Raw genomic sequence first — 25,213 nt, 5'->3', positions numbered from 1 at the left:
ATTCAGATTGTTGGGATCTTTTCTGCGGAGAGAGACGATTGCATCTGAATTGGAGGGAGGCGTGTTTCCTGGGGGTAATTCTGCTGATGCTCCAAGGGAGGGTGCAAACTAGATTGTTGGGTTGTCGGGTGGGAGGGAGGCACCACAGCAGCAGTGAAGCAAATGAGGGACTTAAATGAGATGCAGAACTCAGAAACGGCAAGATGAACAGACATGATATGCAGGTGCATGACAGGGAGCAGGAAAAACCTATTAGATTAAATTTCATCTATTTCAATGCAGGAGGGCTGACTGGGAAGGCTGATGAGCTCAGGGCATGGGCAGGCACTTGGGACTGGGATATTATATCCATAACTGAAACATGGATAATGCAGGGACAGAACTGACAGCATAATGTTCCAGGAGACAGGTGCTTTTGGGGGGACAGAGGTGCAGGAAGGAGAGGAAGATGAGTTGCATTGTTGATTAACTGAAGCATCACGGCAGTAGTCAGAGATGAAATAATCGAGGAATCAGCGAGCGAGGCTTTGCGGTTACAACTAAGAAACAAGAAGTATGGTGACCGTATTCAGGTTGTACTGTCGACCCCTAAATAGTCAACGGGAATTCGAAGAACAAATATGCACGGAGATTTCGGAGACTTACAGGAGGAATCGGGTTGTCACAGTAGGGAAATTTTACTTTTCCTAACATAGACTGGGACTGCCATAGTGTCAAGGGCTGAGAAGTGGTGGAATCTGTTATGTGCGTTCAGGAATGTTTCCTCAGGCAGTATGTCTGGGCAGCACAGGAACACAAGTGTCTCGCACTGTGGCTTCACAGCGCCAGGGTCCCAGGTTCGAGTCCCCTCTGGGTCACTGGCTGTGCGGAGTTTGCACATTCTCCTCGTGTCTGTGTGGGTTTCTTCTGGGTGCTCCAGTTTCCTCCCACAGCCCAAAGACATGCAGGTTATGTGGATTGGCCATGATAAATTGACCTTAGTGACCAAAAAGGTTAGGAGGGGTTATTGGGTTACTGGGACAGGACGGAAGTAAGGTCTTAAATGGCTTGGTGCAGACTCGATGGGCCGAATGACGTCCTTCTGCACTGTATGTTCTATGTGCAGTTTCCGACTCAGCAAAGGGCAAAACTTGATCTACTCTTCGAAATAGGGCAGGGCAAGTGACTGGGGTAGGGGGACCAGTTTGGGAGCAGTGACCATAGTTCGATTAATTTTAAAATAGTTATGGAAAAGGACAAAAGTTGTCCATAAGTGCAAGTTCTAAATTGCAGCAAGGCATATATTGAAAGAATTAGACTTGAGCTTGCAATGGTTTATTGAAGTACCTTGTTTGAGGTCCACGGTACCTCCGACAAGTGGCATGCTTTTAAAAGTGAAATAGCTAGAGTCTAGGGTCTATGTGTTCCTGTTAGGGTGAAGGGCGTGGCTGGCAGGAGTAGGGGACGCTGGGTGACAAAACATATTGAGGATTTGGCCAGGAAAAATAAGGAAGCTTGTCTCAGGTACAAACAGCTGCAATCAAGAGATCACCTGGAAGTGTACAGGGAATACATTAGTATACTCATTATGCTCATTATACTTTTGCTCACACTTTTGGGGAAGTTTAAACTAATGTGGCAGGGGATGGGAACCAGATTAGGAAATTAGAGGTCAGTAAAGAGGTAGCAAGTAAAGCCAGTGAGGTGCTAGATAATAAACTCATTGTGACTAAGGGGAAGAGTAGACAGGGAAGAGATGATAAACGCAAAGGGACAGGTATTCTGAGGTGCATTTGTTTTAATGCGACAAGTGTAGCAGGTAAGGCAGATGACGTTCGGGCTTGGATTAGTGCCTGGGACTATGATGTTATTGGTATTATTGAACCTGGTTGAGGGAAGGGCAAGATTGGCAACTAAATATGCCAGGGTATAGATGCTTCAGGAGGGATAGAGAGGGAGGTAAAGGGGTGGAGGAGTTGCATTACTGGTCAGAGATTATATCACAGCTGTGATTAAGAAGGGCACTATGGAGGATTCGAGCACTGAGGCAATATGGGTAGAGCTAAGACATAGGAAGGGTGCAGTAAACATTGTTGGGACTTCACTACAGGTCTCCCAAAAGCGATCGTGAAGTAGAGGTTCTAATATGTAGACAGATTATAGAAAAATGGAGGAGCAATGGGGTGGTCGTGATGGGAGATTTTAACTTCCCCAACATTGAATGTGACTCATGTAGTGAGGAGGCGTAGATGGAGCAGAATTTGTAAGACCATCCAGGAGAGTATTTTTTAGAGCAGTATGTAAATAATCCAACTCGGGAAGGGGCCATTCTGGACCTGGTATTGGGGAATGATCCCGGCCAAGTGGTTGAAGATTCAGCAGGTGATTACTTTGGGAATAGCAATCACAATTCCGTAAGTTTTAGAATACTCATGGACAAAGACGAATGTGATCCGAATGGAACAGTGCTAAATTGGGGAAAGGCCGAGTTTAACACAATTCGGCAGGAGCTAGGGAATGAGGATTTGGAGCAATTTTTAAGGGTAAATCCACATTTGAAATGTCGGAGTCTTTAAAGGAAAGGTTGATTAGAGTGCAGGACAGACATGCCCCTGTGAAAATGAGGGATATAAATTGCAAGATGAGGGAACCATGGATGACAGGTGGAATTGTTAGACTAGCAGTGATGAAAAAGGAAGCATACATAAGATCTAGGCGACTAAAACTGATGAAGCTTTGGAGGAATATCGGGAAAGTATGACAAATCTCAAACGCGCAATAAAGTTGGCTAAAAGGGGTCATGAAATATCTTTGAAAGTATCGTCTTGCATCTTTGACTGTGTCTATCTACATGTTTCTGGAACCTACCTCTTCATTCACCCGAGGAAGGAGCAGTGCTGCGAAAGCTAGTGATTTGATACAAACCTCCTGGAGCTTAACCTGGTGTTGTTAGACTTCTTACGGTGCTCACTCCAGTCCAGCGCCTCTATCTCCACATTATGATGAGGAGCAGTGAGCACGACATTGTGCGCGGGAGATCATGCCTTAAAATCTGTTGCCGTTTTTGATGAAGTGATCTGGAAGGCTGATGAGAGCAGGGCGGTAGAATAAATTTATATGAACTTCAGTTAGGCCTTTGATAAAGATCCACATGTTAGGCTGCTCTGCACATGAAATCCAGGGAGAGCTGGCAAATGGATATGCAATTGAATTGATGACGGGAAGTAGAGGGTGATGGTGGATGGATGCTTGTCGGACTGGAGGCCCTGACTTGTGCTGTGCCACAGTGGTCAGTGCTGAGCCCATTGCTCTTTGTTATTTATATCAACGATTTGGATGAAAATGTACAAGGCATAATCAGTAAGTTTGCAGATTACACTAAAATCGATGATATTGTAGACAGCTAGAAACGTTATGAAACAATGCAGCAGGATCTCGATCAGCAGCGGAAGTGGGCCGCGAAATGGCAAATGACGATCAATACAGATAAGTGCGATGTGTTGCATTTTGGAAAATCAAGTCAAGGTAGAACATGCATTGAGAATGGTTGGACCTCAGCGGGTATCGTGGAAAAGATGATTCTTGGAGTTCAGGTGCACGGTTCTCTAAGGGTGCAATTCTCTAAGTGTAGAGAGGACAATGAAGAAGATTAGTGGCATGCTTCCTTCATCAGTCAGAGCATTGAGTACAGAAGTTGAGAAGTTATGTTGCAGTTTACGGGGCCTCACGGTAGCATGGTGGTTAGCATCAATGCTTCACAGCTCCAGGGTCCCAGGTTCGATTCCCGGCTGGGTCACTGTCTGTGTGGAGTCTGCACGTCCTCCCTGTGTGTGCGTGGGTTTCCTCCGGGTGCTCCGGTTTCCTCCCACAGTCCAAAGATGTGCGGGTTAGGTGGATTGGCCATGCTAAATTGCCCGTAGTGTAAGGTTAATGGGGGGATTGTTGGGTTACGGGTATACGGGTTACGTGGGTTTAAGTAGGGTGATCATTGCTCGGCACAACATCGAGGGCCGAAGGGCCTGTTCTGTGCTGTACTGTTCTAAAGTTGTACAGGACGTTCGCGCGGGCGCACCTGGAGTATTAGAGTTAGTTTTGGTTGCCTAACTATAGGAAACATGTTATTAAACCGGAGAGAGTGCAGAAGAGATTCATAAAGATGTTGCCAGGCCACAAGGGACCGAGTTATGGGGAGTGATTGGACTGTCTTTGATTTTTTATCTTTGGAGCATAGGAGACTGAGGGATGATTGTATCGAGGTGTATAATATCATGAGATTAATTGTTAGGGTGAATGCACTTTTCCAAACGTTTGGGAATCAAGCAACAGCTGGTACAGGTTCAAGTTAAGGGGGGAACAAATTAATGGGAACCTGAGGAGCGATGCTTTTACACAGAGGGTGGTATGTACATTGAATGAGTTGCGGAAGGAAGTAGTTGAGTGAAACTGACACCATTTAAATGGCATTTTACAGATACATGGTGCGGAATGTTTTAGAGGGATATGGGCCAAATGCAGGTAAACGGCTTCGCTTAGATGTTCTTTTTTGATTGGCATTGACCAGTCTATGCTAATGGGTCTATCTCCATGCCTTACATTCCATGATTCCATGGAAGAAAATCAGTGGAACGCTATTGGGAAGGAAAATGTGCCGTCTTACAATAGGGAATGTCGTTCCAAATACCTTACTTCCTGATGGTAGAGTTCGGTTAAAACGATACTTTGTCTGAACTCCTTATCCAATAGTCATTTCTCATTGTTGAAATGTCGAGCTGTCAGGGATCATTGTAATTTAAAGTGAAATATTTAAGCACTATTTAAGCTGACAGTAAGTGGGATCAAATACATCACCTTATTTTTAAAAATGGTTTGAACAATGAGTCGTCATCTGTATTTTCTCATTCTGCACTGTTTGATTAGCACAACATCGAGATCACTAATGTACTTCGAATACCGTATTGCTGATGCAATTGTTATTTCAAACAATTTTACAAGACATTTAATACAATTCAATTGTCATTCAACACGTGCACAAGTCTGTTATATTGCTTCACACGTCAGCTTCCTCGCTGCAGTCCCCTTCTAACCTATGAGTTCAATGAATAACTGCTTGCATAGACTTCAAAAAACATTTACTGGTAAATAATGGAAGCAGAACATCTATATTACCTTTTACTTGAGCGATCTTGTTAACTGAAAATAAAGTAAATAAGTTTGTTACAAGAGCAGTAGCGAATTTGAGAGCTTTTTATATTCACCGTCGATTAAACTGTTCAAACCTCACTGCGACTTGAAGTAAATTCAGTTGATTAGGTAGAATTGAAAAGTTACTTTGAGTAACGGTAACCATAACGGCCCGTGTGGATTATTATAATTTACTAATGTCCTTTCGAGGAGGATGGCGACTGGCAGCATGTCCTGAACGACCAAGACCCAAAGGATGCTCTCCCTTGAGACAGCGAGCTGACTGGTGGCGAATTAACCTGAGGGTGACCACTCCTCAGACGAGGGTAAACGTGAAAAATTTGGAGCCCTCAGAAAACCCCCCAGCCAGTACTGCAGTTCAACATGCTCTTTTTGAGTCGCTCCGATCACGAAGCAGCCATCCAGCCAACTGACGTCTCGTCTCAGCAAGATGTGAATGCAGGACAAAAAAATGTGGGTGACTTTCAATTGCGTCTGGAATGGCCAATGACGTCAGTTAGCTACAGATCAATTAGGTATTGACAGTAAATGTCGTTCTTGCCAGTAAGTCCCACATCCCATGGAGGCACTTTAAAAGGATTGTGATTCACTTTTGCCGCCGGGTGCACTTGCCCACCTGCGTTATTCCTGGCGGCGTGGGATAACTTTACTGGAAAATACCATTAGCAAGCGTCCAAAGCACAGAATCCAATCGCCAGCGATCGGCACGACGCCGAGAAACAGGCGTCTGGAGAACATGAGAATCCAGCCAAATGTATAAAAAGTATGATTCACTGTGGGATAAAAATAATGGGTAAAATTCGACAGGAGGCAATGGTAAACGAGTGACAGCTGAACGGACAGACACCCATTCTACACGGTGCTTAAATTTGCCTTTCATGACTTTAATGCAGTGAGACATCGGAACAGTATGTAATCAATTAATGTCGATTTTTCTTTCTTCCCAAGTAGAATTTTACCCCGATCAACACAAGTGAAAATAGAAAATATAATCGATATGGAAACTAGTATAATACCTTTCGTTCAACAGTCAATTTAACATTGTCTCTATAGCAACACATGCCAAGAAAGCAAACGGCAGTGCACAGCTCGCAACGTTCCCACTTAATTCTCGTCACTGAGATCAATTCATCTGACGTCTTCAGATGAGCATCATCATATATTCAAATCAATTGAGACAAATTAAGAGGGGCACATTAACAGGGGCAACTGCTACATATAAATATGATTGGAGGCGGCGGTTTTATTCAAGAGGTCTGATACCACAAATTTGGCAGCATTGGCTGTCTTTCTAGAGGAACAGAGTCGATAACAACTTTTTAAAACATTCGTCCTGCCTCAGCTGAAGTTTCATGCTCAATCACGGCCGCAGCGCATCATGAGGAATGCTATAATATTGAAGAGGGCACTGAAAGTGATGTAATAGACCTTGTGAGGGTGATAAATATAAGCAATTAATTTGACAGGGTTACTGAGGAACTGCATTTCCTGGCAATAGAGTCCCACCAGAAAATTGTGCTGCAGACTCATCGGGAAAGGCACAGGAACTGGAGCGAGAAGCTAATTCTTCACAAAGCGAGTTGTAGGGTTCTAAATGCGATTCATAGGATCAAAACTGTCACTGGGAAACTTCGTCATGGGACTATTGTGGGAGAGCAAAGGAGGGGCATCAATGGATTGATTAATAGAACCACCAGGATTAGACGCAATGCATGGTGCGCGTGTTTTCTACCCGGAAGTAAAAGGGATTGTAACTTTTCAGCAGCATCGAAGATGCTTAGAAATTTAAATATCAAGCATCTTTTCTGATGAAGTATCGGCATATCAGTTTGATACTTACTGAATTGGATTCGAAGCACGTCACTTGCTGCAATAAACCAGATAGTCAAAATATAGTCAGAACAACATGCAATATAGACCGCATTCTACCATTCAATAATTAGTATTTTATTTCGCTCTAAACATGATAAGAAAGCGCAGTTGATCCGTCACCCTTCCCCCTACCACTCGGGTAGTGAAGAATGGAGCATGATTAGATTTGTGGGACTGCTGGTGCGGGGACAGAACTTGGCGACACGGGAGTGTTGTCGAGGGTAGACAGACGATGCGGACAAACGACCTTCTCATTATTATGTATCTAGTTTAAAAAATGGATTGGTCATTTTGACTGAAAGCGTCGGTCAGTAAACTGGTGGGATCCCGTCTAAGGATCTGTATCTCGCCACATTTAATTCGCCGTTGACTCCACTGGGTGTCAATCGCTGGGGAAATTATGGGCTGGATGATATGCTTGTCAACGGGGCGAAGGAGGCTGAGCGAAAGTGACTGGGTCGCTCGATCCTAGCCCTGTCCTCTCAATTCACCCGATTGAGCCAATCAGTGGCTGTCTGGCAGGGTGGCGGACGTTACAGGCTTATGACTCGAAGAGAAACTCATTACAAGTATTCAAATGTAAATTCTCCTCCACCCAACGCGCTTCTCTCTGCAATTCCCCCACCCTTCACCAATTGATTTTACATATTTAACAATCAGAAAAGCCGGATAATGACATCAAACCTCAAACAAACTGATACCTTCAGAATCTGGTGACTGATGGAGCCATGCTCCCGGTGGCAGGTCTTTTCTTCCACCTTCGCGAGTCCTTTTTAGAATCACCGCAAAGTACACTCAGGCTTTTGCACTCCGACCCCAGAAAATCGCAAGTGACTTCAAAATGGCGAACATGCTTCCCACATCTGCGCCCCCTCGTCTACAGCAATTTCAGACACGAACATTATGAAGTAGAATTGCCGACCCGAATTCAATACCATGTTTAACGATCAGGCGAAGGAGCGATTCAACCAATAAATTACTCTGATGTTTATCCTGAATAGGCTGCTTCACTCCAGGGATGTTTGTTTGAAGGACTCAAAAGCCATTGCTCCAATTGTGTCAATAAATTTATCTATTCAATTACTCTATAATTCGCCATTTATGAATCATCTTTGTGCTGTCTTTAATCACATTCGTCTAATGGTTGACTAGAAGCTAGAATTAAGGTCCTTTCTAACAATTATTCTCTTTGTACTTCTCGACATTACCTATTTACCAGAAAATGCTCCTATCTCTATATATCTATGGGGCCTTTGTGGTGCATTTTAATCTGATTATGAAAATTACAGTATGTTATAAACTTAAACTGAATGATATTATTTATGTGCATAATTGTAATAATCCTCGATGCAAGCACTGTCGGACCCAGGACTAATTTCGCTCACAGAGGCTCCGCAATTCTGACATAATACGGCTGGTTATACCGGACTTGGTGTTCGTGGGTCATCCCTGTTAAATGTTGGAGTAATTGACTTCCTGACCCCAGAAAACCAGCCCAGATCACATCAAGCACAAGTCAGGAATTTGATCAGATACTCACCAATTGCCTGGATATGCGCAGATCCGACATCCCAGGGACAAAGCAGCCCGATTGATTTGCTTTCCTTCCAAAATCATTACCTCCCTCCACCACGGAATCAGTAGCAGCAGTGCCATTTGCAAGATACGCTGCAGGAAGTCGCTAAGGTCCCTTGGCAGCACTTTCCAAACACAGAACCACTACAATCTAGAAGGCCAAGGCAGCAGATACATGGAAACACCATCTTCAGGAAGTTCCTCTCAAAGATACTCAACATCCTACCTCCAAAATATAGCGCAGTTCATTCATTGCCGCTCTGTGAAAATCCTGTATGACTCCCGCCACTCGTAACCTCGCCTTTCATCACGGTGTGTGTCCCTCCGCCACATGAATTGTGGAGATTGAATAAAACAGATCACCAGACCCTTCTCACGCTAATCAGAAATGGGTAACGCATGCTAACGTAACATTAATGAGAAAAAACCATCCCACCCCACAGTGGTCATCCCGTGGCGAGTTAATGCCGGTATCGCCATGCTGGCGACAGCAGGGATTGCAGTTATGGCTCAGTGCTGAGGTGCGCTGACATTTCGAGTGGTATCTCGTCAAGTGAGCGTGAGATCGGGAATCCTGACATCAGTTGCGCAGGAAAAGGTTGTCGGGTATTCCACATAGTATTGGCCTCTGCCCACCACAAGTACTCACTTAAAATGTCACTTAAAAGCACAATGGTCCAAAGGGTAGTAGGGTCTCACGATGCCTCGTGAATTCCAGGGACATTGGTGTTCGGTGTCTCGCAGTCGGAAAGACCATCCATGGGGCTTTTATGGACATTCCATGCCTTCAAACAGACTGGCGAAGGAGCAAATGACCAAGTCAATGTTTGCAAATTTACGCCATTTTATTGCTAATTCTCACTCAATTTCCATTACTTCAGTGCACCCGCATGTTCAATGCAAGGCCCTGTCTTTGTATAATGGCAGGAATAAAACCTCCCTTTCGTTCACGGAGTTGGACAATATCTCGTTGAGAGGATGAGCTGAAGTGCACTCTCGGCCTGTGGGAACCATGGGTGGAAGGGGAAGTCTCTGTTATTTAGGAAACACTCAAACCAGACAGCCGACATCAATCACTCGCTGGCCAGCCAATTAAAACCAAACTTGTGGGTTTGATGTTTTAAGAGAAACCGAGTCCGGGACTGCGGACAGCGACATATCGGATTCAAGGTGTGGAAGATTATGCGCATGCCGGCTTTTAATGGGTACATGGCAGATTACCACACGTGTAGGAGGGAGAGAGTTGCAGCAAACGAGGTACAGCCCTGGCGAAAACCTGAAAAATGCTGCATTAGCGAAATCTTTTTGTTGAGGATGAAGCATGCTTTCTGTCAGGGCTAATTCTCTTGTGGGCCTTTGCATCGAGTGAACGGTAGCACAGTAATTTGTACTGTGGGGAGGGTGGGGGGGGGGGGGTGCGGATCTCGATCAGCGGGATGGGAACAGAAAAACGAATCAACTAATCGTGTAATAATTAATATCTTTTAGGAGCTGGTTGACGTGGCCAACACTTTGTGTGTCAGGTGACGAAAATCGGTACATCGTTGGAAGAGCATAAATAGCGTTTTACTCTCCTCAAATGTGGATGAGGAAGCACCTTGAGACGGCGAATGTATATCTATGGGAGATTACGAATCTGGTACAGCCGGACTTTTGGTTTCAGCGTGTGTTTAGGTATTCAACAGGATTAGTCGCAGTGTCAATTCTAATCTTGGCATCCATAAAGACTTAGACAATAAGTCAAGCAGACCCGAAACGTTAGCTCGCTTCTCTATCCACAGATGCTGTAAGACCTGCTGCGATTATCCAGCATTTTCTGTATGTGTTTGAGAGTCCAGCATCAGCAGAAGTTTGCTTTCATGTGTCAAGTCTGTAAGGTAGGAGCGCCTCCTAATTTGATGCGATGATAGTGTTGCAATTTCACAGTGCACTGTGACCGGAGATGTTTTCCACTGCATGAGTGGTTGATTTGTTCAGATTTCGAGCTCATCGATGTATCGCTATTTTTCGAGAAGATGACAAACAATGGCCTAGAATTGTCCCGAGCACTCACTTGAAGATTACTTCTAAGGCTGAGACCGGAATGATGTGGAAAAACATCACCATTTCGTCACTGTCGCTGGGTCAAAGTCCTGGAATTCTGTTCCTAACTACACTGTCGGTGTACCTGCACCACGTGGAGTGCAGAAGTCAAGAAGGCGACTAATCACGAGATGTACTCAGCATCTCTACAGTAGGTCAGTGCTCCAGGATCACTTGATCTGTTGAGACATTTATGGCATCGGTATTGTAGATGCTGCGTAGCATTTCACTTTTGCACCGTTGGTGGGAACGGTGACCTTCTCGGTTACTGGACACATTTTCTTTAATCGGTCTGTATTTTCCGACAGAGTGTCGATCGTATTTAGTATTATTGGACTAACCATCATTCAAACAAATGGGAAATAGCTCACCCCTTCTCTCTTGCGCATAGTGGGAAAGTACTGGGGAGTTAGATGATGAATTATTTGGTGGGGAGGAATCAGTCTCGATCTATATTACTAGTCGACTGATGTTTCTGTTGAAGTAGATGGTCCAAATATGACACTTGTATCATCTTACAGAAAATTACCCAGTATCAGTCAACTAGTCTCCCTGAGCAAGAAATCGGACTATCCCATTCAGAGAGGTAAAAATCTTACCAGTTGACTGTGATGGATAATTCCTCCGAGGCATTATGACGTCTGTGAATATTGCATTGTTGTTATTCGTGGCAGAGATACGTGCAATAAAATTGTGCTCATCAACTAAAAAATGGTTGTTGTTTTCTGTTCTGATGAATAATGTCCCGCGCTTAGTTTAATCGGTACTCTAAGAAGTGAAGAAAGCCTACATGATAGCTGATATGTTACAATATTGTTTGGTATTCCATTCGAACGGAGAGACCAATAATGTTCCTCGTATCTTGGTATGATAATTATTGTGATTATGAGGCCTGAAATGGGCTAAAATTATACTCTTAATGTTTTGAGGAATATTGCAAGTCTGATCTATAATTAAAATAATTCTATAATTTGTAATCATCAACTTGATTCTAATGTTCTCACGAAATTGCCGTTTGTGCATTAGAAGCGGAAAGGATGTATAGGCTCGCCAAATTATGCAATAATAGTAATCACAATAATAGCAATGTTACCAACAATACACAGTGTTTGCATTGCGACCTTACTACGAGTGCCCAGTCCAGCAGATTCAATACAACCCGTTGACGAGCTGGCAGGTCATCCCTGGTGTCCTGGCTAACGTTACTATTTATTGAACATCACAAAAAATAATTGCCCAACTGGGAACATCCTTTGTGTAACTTGCCTGTTACCATTGTTTCTCAATGAGCAACACACCAATTAATTGATTGTCTGATGAGTTGCAATGAGAGGCGGACCCGGTTAATTAAAACGGGGAAAGTGAGTGGAGCATCGGAGTTAGAGACAGCTGGGGAGACGGGCAGCTGGCCAATGATAAGCGCAAGGTGTGGTTGCTGGTAAGTGACTGCTAATTTTCTTTACCTATTCTAATTTACTATCAGATTAAATGGAAGGAGGTGAAATATTTTACAGGTTTGAAGATTAAAGACCAGATGGAAATTTAAATAAAAGCTCAAAAATAATAATTAAGTAAAGTTGAGTTGCAGGGCAAGGCGATGTGTTGCACATGCATGATGCGCGAACTGGTGGACCACATTAGGGTTCCCAGTGAAGACATTTGGAGAATTTTGAGTTGCTTGAGGAATTTTGGCTCAGAGTTGATGAGCTGGAGTCTGAGTTTCGAATGCTGCGACACACCAGTGAGTGGAGATTTTTCTGGACGCTATGTTTCAGGAGACAGTCGAACTCCTTAGTTTAACTTGCTTGAATTTAGACAGTGGTCAGGGAAAGGAGGAAGTGACTATGAGTGAGACTGGTGGATTGATCCAAGAAGTAAGGTTGCAGGAAACACAGCCCTTGTCTTATTCCAATAGGACAAATGTGATACAGCCTTTCTTACGTGCCTTTTCTATCTCCTGATTTGTTTTCTGGCCCACCACCTGAGTACTACTAGGGACCTCTCAGCAAGGATAACCCCCATCACGCCCCATTGTCCTTTGAGATTCCTGAAGCCTGCCACACATATTCTATATCTTACGGCCCTAGATGTCTTCATACTGTCGATTTAATTAAACTTCTTACTAATATTGCAACCCCTCCCATCTGTCTCATTTCGATATGATACATATTCTTGGATATTTAGATCCCAACGCTGACCCCCTTGCACCCAACTTTCTGTGATGCCGGAACAACATTCCTGTCAATTTAGTGTGTGCTCGAAGCTAATTTAACTTGGTTTGTATACGACACGCAATTAGGTGCAACACACTCAGTCCTCAGTTGACCATCCACCCTTTCCTTCTCATGTTGTCCTCTTTTATGCTGTGAATGTCGTTCGATTCCTGCTGCTTTCCAAACTTTCTGTTACATTACTTCTTCTATTACTTGTCAGCATATAAATCAAGGGACAGAAAATAAAGCTAAGAAAGGCAATATTACAATAACAATGGGGGACATCAATGTGTAGGTGGATTGGGAAAATTAGGTTGGTAGCGGATTCCCAGTAAATGAATTTAACGAACGTTTTTAAGATGTCTTTTTTGGAGCAGCTTGTCGTAGAGCCCACGAGGGAACAGGGCATTTTGTATTCTTTTCAGTTTTAGTGTACCGAATTCATTTTTTTGCAATTAAAGGGCAATTTTACCGTGGCCAATCCATCTAACCTGAATATCTTTGGGTTCGGGGGGCGAAACCCACGCAAACACGGGGATAATGTGCAAACTTCTCACGGACAGTGGCCCAGAGTCGTGATCGAACCCGGGACCTCGGCGCAATGCTAACCACTGCGCCAGCGTACTGCCCGGAAATTATGTATTTGATGATTTGTAATGAGGAATACTTGATTGGAAACGTAATGTAATTTAATCTTTACGACGCAGTAAATACAGAATTCACCCTACAATTTGACAGTGAGACGCTGGAATCAGATGTAACAATTGAGTAAATGTAACATCACAGGCATGAGGGAGGAGCTGCCCGGTGTTGATTGGAATGGGAGCCTATCAGGATGGACAGTAGAACAGCAATGGCAGGACTTTATGGGGGTTATTCGGGAGACACAACCCAAGGGCGAGGAAACGTGCCCAAGGGATGACAACAATGGCTGACAAGGGAAGTCAAGGAAAGCATAAACACAAAATTAAATGCACACAAGGTGGCCAGAATTAGTGAGAAGCTAGCGGATTTGAAACTATTTACAATCAAGCAGAGGACAACTGAAAAAACAATTGGCAGGGGGGAGAAGATGAAATAAGAGTACAAGCTAGCTTCTTGTATAAAATATTGCAAGGGTTTTTTCCGCTATGTGAAAGGCAGTAATGGGTACTGAACAACTGCAGACGTAGTAATGAGGAACAAATAAATGGTTGAGGATCCGAATAGGTACGTCGCATTAGTCATCATAGTGGAAGTCACCAGTGATATACCAGAGCTTCAAGCCAGTCAGGGGGCAGGGAGCTGTGTCGTGGCCATCACTCAGAGAAGGTGGTGTGGAAACTGAAATGTGCGAACGTGAATAAATCACCCACACCGGGTGAACTACACCCGAGTGTTCCAAAATGATAGCTGAGGACATTGGAGCTAAGGAATAACTGTAGTCAAAGAGTGCACTAGAGGACTGGAAAATGGTTAATGTAATACACCTGTTTAAGAGGCAAGACAAGGACAAGATGGGAAACGATAGGCCAGTGAGCCTGACTTTCAACGTTGGTAAGATTTTAGAGTCTATTATTAAGGATGAGATTGCGGAATACTTGGAGGTGAATGGGAAAATAGGGCTTCGTCATCAATAATTCATAAGGCCATAAGACCTTACGACATAGGAGCAGAATTAGGCCACCCGCCCCATCGAGTCTATTAAGCCATGAAAAAAAGCTGAAAATCGCTTATTGTCACAAGTAGGCTTCAAATGAAGTTACTGTGAAAAGCCCCTAGTCGGCGCCTGTTCGTGGAGGCTGGTAAGGGAATTGAACGTGCTGCTGGCCCGCCTTGGTCTGCTTTCACAGCCAACAATTTAGCCGTGTGCTAAACCAGCTGATATCATGGCTGATATTTTTCTCATCCCCAGTCTCCTGTCTTCTCTCCATAAATCCTGATCCCCTTATTAATCAAGGATATATCTATCTCTACCTTAAAGACACCGAGTGATTGAACTCCACAGCCTTCTGCGGCAGAGTTATACATATTCACCACCCTCTGGTTGAATAAATGCCTCCTCATCTCTGTTTTCAAGGATCGTCCCTTTAGTCTGAGATTGTGTTCTCTGGTTCTAGTTTTTCATGCAAGTGGAAACATCCCCACCACGTAAACTCTATCCAGGGCTTGCAGTATCCTGTATGTTTCAATAAGACCCCCTCATCCATATAAACTCCAAGGAGGACCTATAGTCCTCAGCTGTTCCTTCGTCAAGGTAATATCAGGCATGACAAATCTGTTCGAATTCTTTGAGGCGTAACGAGGAAACAAGACAATGGAGATCCAGTGGACGTGATCTATTTGACTATGTGCCGTGCAAGAGGTTGTTAATACATTAAGTGTCCATGGTGCTAGCGAGAAGGTATTCGCATGGATAGGGGATTGACTGACTGGCAGAAGGCAGGGAGTGACGATAAAGTGGTCGTTTTCAGGGTGGCAGCCGGTGACTCGTTGTATTCCACAGGTGTCAGTGTTGGGGGCCACATATTTTCACGATATATGTAAATGATCTGGAAAAAGCAATTGAGGGATTTTTGCGAACCTTTCAGATGTTCCAAAGATCTGCAGGAGGCAGTGTTGAGGAAGCAGGCAGGTCGCAGAACGACTTTGACAGGTTCGGAGTATGAGAAAAGAAGTGTCAGATGGTATACAACTGTAAAAGTGAGTGGTTATGCACGTTGGTGGGAGAATAGAGGCATAGACTATTTACTAAATGTCAAAAGGCTTCGGAAATCTGATGCACAAAGTGAAGTAGGCATATTAGTTCAAGATTATCTTCCGGTTGACACGCAGGTTCAGTTCGCAGTTAGGAAGGCAATTGCAATGTTTGGATACATTTTGAGAGGGACAGAATATAAGTCGAACATATGTGATGAGCAGATTACTAGAAAAGATTCTGAGGGATAAGATACACGCATTTGGAACGACAGAGTTTGATTAGGAGTAGACAACACGGATTTGTGCATGCTTTGCAGAATTGTTAGAGTTTTTTGATGAAGCGACCAGGAAAGAAGACGAGGGCAGGCCGATAGGCGTAATGTATATAGACTTCATTAAGGCCTTTGAGAAAGTTCTATATGGTAGGCTTCTCTGGAAGTTTAGATGAAATGGAAGCCAGGGAGAGCTGGAAAATAGAGTTCAATACAGATAAGTGTGAGCTGTTGCATTTTGGAAAGTTAATCAAGGTAGGACATCCAAGGAGAATGGTAGCGGCTATGGGACTATCGTGGTAAAGAGGAACCTTAGAGATCGGGTGCACCGTTCTCTAACGGTACGCTCAAAGGTAAATAGGCAGTGAAGAATGACTTTGGCATGCTGGCAGTCAGGGCATTGAGCATAGAAGTTGGGAATTTATGTTCCAGTTGTACAGGACGTTGCTACGACCGCACCTGGAGTAGTGTAACGAAAGAGAAAATGCTGGAAATCTCAGCAGGTCTGGCAGCATCTGTAGGGACAGAAAGGAGCTAACGTATCGAGTCCAATTACTCTTTGTCAAAAGCTGGAGTACTGTGTTCAGTTTTGGTCGCCAGGCTGCACGAACGATGTTACTAAACTGCAGAGAGTGCGGAAGAGATTGACAAAGGAGTTGCCAGGTCTCAAGGGACTGAGTAATATGGAGAGATTGGACAGGCTAGGACTTTTTTCTTTGGAGCGCAGGAGATTGAGGGGTGATCTTACAGATGTGTATAAGATCTTGAGAGGCATGGATAGGGTAATTGCACTCAGTCTTTTTCCCAGTGTTGGGGAATCGAGAACCAGAGGGCATAGGTTTAAGTTAAGAAGGGGACGAATTAATGGGAACTTGAGGAGCAATGTTTTTACACAGTTGGTGGTACGTACATGGAATGATCTAGCAGAGAAACTGGTTAAGGCAGGGACATGTACAACATGCAAAATACATTTGGACATATATATGGATAGGAAAGGCTTAGAGCGATTTGGGATATCGGCTAAATTCAGGCAAATGGGGAATAGCTTAGATGTTTTTGTCGTTGGGATAGACCAGTTTGGGTAAAAGGGCGTGTCCCCGCGCCGTAGATTCTATGATACGAGCAGGGATGACTGCGGAGGCTGTATACCGCTCTGATATGGCGCCAATTGGAATAGTGTGAGCAGTTCTGGACCCCGTATTTAAGGAAGGATGTGCTGACCTTGGTAAGGGTCCAGAGGATGGTGACATACCTCGTAATGGCGGGTTTATCATATGAGGAACGGATGAAGACTTTGGGTCTGTTCACGCTGGAGTTTAGAAGGATGGGGGGGGGGACTTATTGGACTTTACAGAATACTGAGGCCTTGATAGGGTAGACATGGAGAAGCTGCTTCCAGTAGTAGAAGAAACTAGAAGCAAGGGCATAATCTTAGAAAGAATGTGCGATACTTTCAAACTAAAATAAGGAGGGATTTCTTCAGACAGAAGATCTTGAATCTGGAACTTTTTGCCGAAGAAGGCTGAACCCTTGAATGTTTTTAGGGCAGCGATAGATAATTTTTCGATTAACAAAATAACCATTGGTTCAGGGGAAAAGGCATGATAAGAAATGTATCTACCACAATCGAGTGGGGGAGCACACTCAATGGGCTGAAAGACTTAATTCTGATCCTCTCCCTTCTCGTTTTATGGTAGCTTGGCTTTCGCTCGCAATACATTGCAGCATAACCATTTGCTGCAAAGTGCTATTGAATGTCCGCCAGTCATGATCCATTCCGCATAAATGCAAATATGTAATTCTTTCTCTCAGTGCAATCACGATAATTATTGCATCAGTTGCACGGACTTCAGTTTTCATAAATTATTTAGTCTAATTGACAAATTCATCTGCGCCGTTATATTAACTGGATAGATATGAACATTCATGCCTAACGAACATGAGAGATTACCTTTGAAATGATAGGCAAGTATGGGAAAGCTACTAAATTTGGAAAATATATCATTTAATTTGTCTTTACATAATGCTGATCAAATTGACTGCTTAGCTGACAGAAAATCTTCAGAGAGTCCTATTTTCGTGCGTATTACGAAAAGACAGAAGAGTTTTGGGCCGAAACACAAACATTTGCTTACATCAACATTTCTCAAAAGTTATCAGTGCATTTATTTTCATTGATACTGATATACATCTCGCAAACTATTGTTGGTGGTCATCTATGAGAAAAGTATTTGGAAATAAACTCAGAAATGTCATTAAAGAAAAATCATCGAGTCAACTTAACTGCAATTATACAAACAAGAAATGCAACAGAGAACATCATAATGTGAAGGACCAAAGGTGCACAAAGCTTCCACGCTGCAAGAAGAGAAACACCTAACTGTTTCACTAACACTACCTATACACGAGGCACACATTAAATGAGAATCATTTGATGGAAATAGACATCAGTGGGGGAAATTAATAAAATGTTTGAAAGTGAGGATCGTAACGTGTTACAATAATTTACCTTTTTCTTTTTGTTTCAGGTTTTCTTCTAATGAGGCAAGAGAATAGTGCCAGAATTCAAAACACATTGGTTGTTAACGAAACATGTTTATCATGGTGCACGCCTTGATTTCTCCTGAAGTATCTGGACAAGGTATCCAAAGACTTATTTTCGTGAACTGATGCCGTGAGCAATATACATCGTTTTGACTTTGTAAAACATACATAAGTATTCAATTATCAATGAAGGCGTAACATGCTGATTTTAAAAATATGTTGAAATAGAAGTACCTCGACATTTTTGTGACATAAGAAAATAACAGGTACGCCGCAAACGAGTATGACTTTAGTGCAAATATTTTAGTTATCCCAGATAGTTTTTACTCACGTATCTTTTGGAGAGCTTGTTTCGTAATATTTAGTTCTGAAAAAAATGCTTTTAATATGATGTCTCAGTATTATTTTCTTGTGTTTACTTCCTTTTAATAGGACATCCACAGTAGTCTTGTGTTAGCGATATTATCTCCTATCTCTAATTTTGCAGAATCATTGTAATTTGTGCAGTGTCACGCAGCGATTGTGAAAGAATATAATATGCATGCATGAAGAGCTCCATTTCTGTCTGAATGTACCAGATCTCCTTGCATGTGGGTCGGATTGCTGGGTTGCGAGATGTCATTTGCTCAGCTATAAATAGAAATGTGAGTCTTATTTTACATTTCTTTGAAGACTCATCTCTGGATATCGTGGAAGACAGGAAGAAGGAGAGTATGCAATTGCACTGCTGTTCAGATAAACGGTTTAATTGATTTTAGTAGAAGAAACACACTATCAGTTTCTATTTCCTCCTTCGGTTACCATTTACCACTAAAGTCTTCAATGCACAATGCATTGCCAATTTATGTCAGTCTTTCTCTGAAAGACAAAGTATAATGACATAATTGTTGACACTTTTTGGAGATAGTGACTCTTTGATTATTCAACCGTAGATATTCGAGAACCACATTCGCGTCAGATGTGTTCACTGGATACGTTAACTTTGTCCATTGTCTTCATTTTCCATTTCGAAATGAATTTTGACATGAAATGACGTGACCAGCCGAATGCAACATGGAATTTCTGTGTATGCCGCAATTTGTCTATTGGGCTTCGTCTTCTATTGTAAAGGACACGACTGAAATGGTGTTCATACCTCATTAGGTTCATAAGATGCGTTTTGAAAACGATTGTCAGGAAATTTGCTTGAAAGAGTACACACATCCGCGCATGATCAAAAGGTGAGCACATGCCGATAGACCAAAAAAGAGAAAAGGAAAACAAGAAAAGAGAAATACACGTCAGAAAAAAGTAAAGAAAAAGGACGAAAGAAAACTAATAAAGGAAGTAGTCGAATGGTCGTAGATAACTTGAACATTTCTGAAAGAAACACATGTTTCCAAAGCGCTCAGTTCTGCCATTCACAAGTACAAACACAAAAATGCTAAATTTCAGAACAATTATACAAATGATAATTGTTGGCATGTCAGCTCCGATATGCGTCTTCCAGCAAAAGAAAGAAACACAGATTAAGAGCTCCGCTGATTATTTTAAACTGTCTGCTAATGATTTTTTGAGTGGACTGAGATTTATTAAACAAATCTGTCTACTGTACGAATCATATGTAACAGTATTTGCTCTTTGTTGGCCATTTTCAAAGGTGGGCGGGTGGAGGCGATATTCTACATTACCTGCCACGAACAACAGAACCGACAGAAAAAAATTCCTGCGGCAATTAACTCAACTCATGACCCAACAAAACATGTCCACATGTTAGGAGTGAGGTGGAATACTCTCTACTTGCATGGATGAGCATAGCTTCAACAACATCCCATTTTGGTGAACCTTCCAGAAACGGTTACACAGTTCACCACCGGCGCACATTAGCATCAGTGTGCACCATCAACAAGATGCACTGCAGGGAATCATCAATGTTGCTTGGGAAACATATTCAAAACCCATGACATCAGCCACTCCACATCTAGAAGAACAAGGGAAGCAGATTCATGGGACCACCACCACTTAGACGTTCCACTCCAATCAATCACCATCTTGACTTGAAAATGCATCGCCATTCCTTCGGTGTCACTGCGTTAAAATCATGTAACTACTTCCTTAACAGCACTGTGGGTGTACATACAACTCAGGGACTGCAGCCGTTAAAGAAGGCTACTTAGCACCACCTTCTAAAGGGACACTAGGTTTGGGCAATAAATATTGGCCTAGCCAGCGACGCCTACATCCCGTACATGAATCGAAAAAAACCCAGATGTAAACTGAATACATCAGCCATTCATTGGGACGTGAGGCTTACTGTACTTTATCATGCTGGCACATGGCATAATTGTGTTGTTGACAGTACTTTCTGACTGAATGCGGCGTCCTGTTATTTGAAATCACCAACGGTATAGCCACTGCATTGTAGCATCATCAAACTGTCCGCTAAGCGTTATTCAGATTTTGAGATACTTTCCCTTTCTATGGCAATTTGAATCAGATTGGGCAGTGTTCATGCCGAAGATTTGCAAGCTTTGGCATATTTGTGAGTTTTCCCGATGAACAGTAAAAATTGGCCTGGGAAGGATAGCTATTGACCCGACGGACAACTTTCATACACTCTATTTATAAGTAGAGATTTAGAAGTGTGCAAATGGCAATCTAAAAGATTGCTGGAGAGATCAGTCATATAGCATGCAAAGTTATAAGAATCATAACGCACATCGGGGAAATGGAGGACGAAACAACGAGAAGCAGACGGCCATTCTCTCGCACTATCTGACAGAAAACACAAATCATAATCCCGGAGGCTCTCTTCTCTGTAAGCAGCAAAATAGGCACTTTTGACCCAATGTAGCCAGCAGCATCTAGCCAGAACATTGCTATACCCTCAAGGACAATATATACAGCGAAAATGTCAGGAAGTAGCATCTCAAGAGGCCAGCGAGACACCAATCACTACGGCAAGGGACAAGAGCAGCGAGCAAGTGGTTCTGTGGATTTACAAGGCGAGGTGTCGCCAGCCATCACCGAGCGAGGGAGGCCGGCGAAGAAAAAACCGACCCCTCCCCACACGTCACCCGCCAGTAGGATGGAAGACGTTCCTCACCAGGCAACTGAAGGCGATGAGGGACACCATTAAGGCCGAAATAACGATGGCAGTCAAATTGGTGGTAGCTGAGGCGGCATCTGCCATGAATATGGCTCTCGAACGCACGGGTAAGAGACTAAAAGCCGAGGGGAACGATGAAGGAGATGGAGAATGGAGCCACCAGTCGACCGAATCACAGCGCTGGGCGCCGAAATCAAAATGTTAATTGTGACCGACGGGTGCCTGAGAAAAAATAAAAATTAATCAAGGCGGCAGCCCACCCAAATGGAGGGCCTGCCTGAGGGAACCAATGGTAGGGATGCGACGGACTAGGTGGCAAAAATGCTGGGAAATCTAGTGGGAGGGCCCGCTTCCCCAAGCTACCAGAGATCGAAGGACTCACAAGTCGCACCGCCCAAAAGCCAAGCCGGGGAAAGAGCCGAGAGCGGTAATAGCTAGGGTACCACTGCCAGGAAAGAATCCTTCTCTGGGCCCGGCAGACGAAGGTATGCAGCTAGGAGGATAAAATCAGAATATGCCAGGACATTTCGGAAGACCTGGCAAAGCGCAGGGAGCAGTTAATCAGGCAAAGTTTGCGAAATTAAAAGCAAAATCACATTCGGGTTGCTATAAACAGCAACCGGGTAACATAACAGGCCAAGGAACAGTTTTCTTTACTGCTGCGGCAGAGGCGGAATAGTTCGTCCATACGAACGGTCGAAGGGGCAGACAGTGACAGAGGCCGCGATGAGTAAAGCACAGAGCAAGCAGACGAAACAATGCACAATTTTGCGTGAGATTGCACTGCCTCGTTATGAACCTTTGAGAAAGGAGGGGATCAAGCGAAGCACAATGCAGGAGCGGGTGAGGAGGGGGCAACGACGTCACCAACAGAGCGGGTGCAACCGTGGGTGATGTCGACCCTGGAAGGGAGGGGCACCACGCTAGCGGGAAAGCTAGTGCCATGAGGTATGAGTGAGACGGGGGCCGCGGTATACCTCCCACTTGGGAGGAGCGTCTGGCAAGGGCATACTGCGCCAGAGGGCTGAAGGCAGAGGTGGGGACAGAAGAGGGGGAACCATGGGGAAGACGGGTCGGGACAGCGAGGTGGGGGGGGGGGGGGGGGGGGGGGGGGGGGGGGGGGGACAAAACAGCAAAGGGAAAGAACTCGATACTGACCTCAGCAGGTCACTCTCGGAAATGTGGAACAAGATGGAACCACAAGTAGCTACATTGGAGCGTGTCTAAACAAAGGGAAACAACAGAGTTCAGCCGCGGCTCACCACATGGCGTACACAAAGTTGGCAGCTATGTTGGTTGTCCTCTGGAGGAAAGGGACACCCCAGAGCACAGGGACCGGGCCTCATGACAAGAATGGTGACTGAGGCCATCTTGGATGGCCGCGGAATAAAGGGAACTCCCGGAGCGCAGTGGCACATCAACAAGATAAGTATGGGTGATTCCGCAGGAGTGGGGAACCTCATCAGAATTGTCACCTGGAGCGACAGGGGAGTTCATGGCCCGGTGATAACATCCAGAGTCTTCGCCGACCTGAAAAGTATGAAAGCTGGCATAGTCTTCCTGCAATGGACACACCTCCGGGAGAAGGACCGACTGCGGATGCGAATTGCTGGATGGGAAAACCTACTATTCTTGCTATGGAACGAGACTCCAGCTCATAGAAAATATTGATAAGCAAGAGGTCGTTGTTTACTGTGACGAGGATGGTAATCGACCAAGGTGGGGGGGGGGGGGGGGGGGGGCGGCGGCGGTACATCATGATCGGCAGTGTTTGGACGGAGCACCATTTGTCCTCGTGAACATATAGGCGCCCAACTGGGATAAAACGGAATTTGTAAAGACCATGGCAGAAATCCCCAACATAAATTCGCACCAAATGATCATGGGTGGAGATTCTATGTGTGTCCAGGAACCGCTGACAGACAGATCAGACCCCGTAACTGGGTGAACGGCAGGCATGGTCACAGAACTGAGAACGTTTGTAAGGAACAAAGAACAAAGAAAAATACAGCACAGGAAGATGCCCTTCAGCCCTCCAGGCCTGTGACAATCATGATGCTCTAACTAAAACAATCCTTCTGCCTTATTCGTTCCGTATCCTTCTATTTCCTCCCTATTCATGGACCCATCCTAATGCTTCTTCAATGTCGCTAATGTGCCTCTCTTAGCCACATCCTCTGGCAGCGTGTTCCAGGCACCCTCCACTCTCTGCGTGAAAGGTGGACAAGGCACATCTCCCTTAAATTCCCCCCTCACATTGAACCTATGCCCCCTTTTAACTGACACCCAGCTTTGGAAAATGCCTCTGACTATCCAACCTGTCTATGCCTCCGACTATCCAACCTGTCTTAGCCTCCAATAATTTTGCAGACCACTATGAGGTCTCCCGCAGCTTCCGTATTTCCAGTGAAAACAATCCTAGTTTATTAAAGCACTCCTGAGAGTAAACCACTCGAGACCAGCCAATACCCTGGTGTACGTTCTTTGAACTCTCTCCAAAGCTTCCGTGATTTGCTAAAAATCTGGTGACCATAACTGCATGGATACTCCAAATACGCCCTGAAGAAGGTTTACACTGCTGAGAAATGATTTTCAAACGCCTTTCTTCAATGTCCCGGCAAGCATGCAATATGACTTCTTAATCACCTTGGCTACCTCTGTTGCTATTTATAGGGGACTGACGACCTGCACGCCCAGATCCCTCTGGATGTTAATTTCCCCATGTGTTCTGTCATTTACATTGTAGTTTATACCTAGATTTAATCCTCCAAAATGCGTCACTTTGCATTTGTCCAGATTTATCTCCATACGTCATTTCTGTGTCCGTGTCCAATCTATCTATATCCTGTTGTATCCTCCAACAATCCACGGCACTATTAACAACTTCGCCAATCTTTGTGTCATCTTTAAACTTACTTATCAGACCACCCACCCACCCACATTTTCCTCCAGATCATTTATATATACTACAAAGAACAGAGGATCCAGTACTGACCCATGCGGAACACCACATGCTTCACATCTCCCGTCTCGTAAACACTATTATACAACTGATCTCTGTTTTCGCTGACCAAACTAGTTATGTGTCCATCTAGCACCCCCCCGAATGTCTTCTAGAACATAGAACACTACAGCGCAGTACGGGCCCTTCGGCCCTCGATGTTGCGCCGACCTGTGAAACCATCTGAAGCCTATCTGACCTACACTATTCCATTTTCATCCATATGTCTATCCAGTGACCACTTAAATGCCCTTAAAGTTGGCGAGTCTACTACTGTTGCAGGCAGGGCGTTCCACACCCCTACTACTCTCTGAGTAAAGAAACTGCCTCTGACATCTGTCCTATATCTCTCACCCCTCAATTTAAAGCTATGTCCCCTCGTGTTGGTCATCACCATCCGAGGAAAAAGACTCTCACTGTCCACCCTATCTAACCCTCTGACTATCTTATATGTCTCTATTAAGTCACCTCTCAGCCTTCTCCTCTCTAACGAAAACAACCTCAATTCCCTGAGCCTTTCCTCGTAAGACCTTCCCTCCATACCAGGCAACATCCTAGTAAATCTCCTCTGAACCCTTTCCAAAGCTTCCACATCCTTCCTATAATGTGGTGACCAGAACTGCACGCAGTACTCCAGGTGTGGCCGCACCAGAGTTTTGTACAGCTGCAGCATGACCCTGTGGTTCCGAAACTCAATCCCCCTGCT

At 44.2% G+C, this 25,213-nt stretch overlaps 1 protein-coding gene across 1 annotated transcript in view; it reads right to left on the bottom strand.

The window, feature by feature from the left end:
- The window catches only part of LOC119975529 (centromere-associated protein E-like), a 249,117-nt gene that overhangs the window by 106,151 nt on the left and 117,753 nt on the right, over positions 1–25,213 (bottom strand). The window contains exons 17-21 of the mRNA XM_038815320.1: positions 18,750–18,785; positions 18,384–18,410; positions 11,310–11,351; positions 7,022–7,048; positions 5,146–5,169 (exon numbers count right to left, since the gene is read on the bottom strand). Coding sequence (XP_038671248.1) covers positions 5,146–5,169; positions 7,022–7,048; positions 11,310–11,351; positions 18,384–18,410; positions 18,750–18,785 — 156 coding nt within the window. The remainder of the gene's footprint in view (positions 1–5,145; positions 5,170–7,021; positions 7,049–11,309; positions 11,352–18,383; positions 18,411–18,749; positions 18,786–25,213) is intronic.

This window comes from Scyliorhinus canicula, chromosome 13 (genome assembly GCF_902713615.1).
Source record: "Scyliorhinus canicula chromosome 13, sScyCan1.1, whole genome shotgun sequence".
In the NCBI taxonomy this organism is placed as follows: domain Eukaryota; kingdom Metazoa; phylum Chordata; class Chondrichthyes; order Carcharhiniformes; family Scyliorhinidae; genus Scyliorhinus; species Scyliorhinus canicula.
The sequence above is the reverse complement of the archived record's forward strand: the minus strand, read 5'-3'. Positions and strand labels throughout refer to the sequence as shown.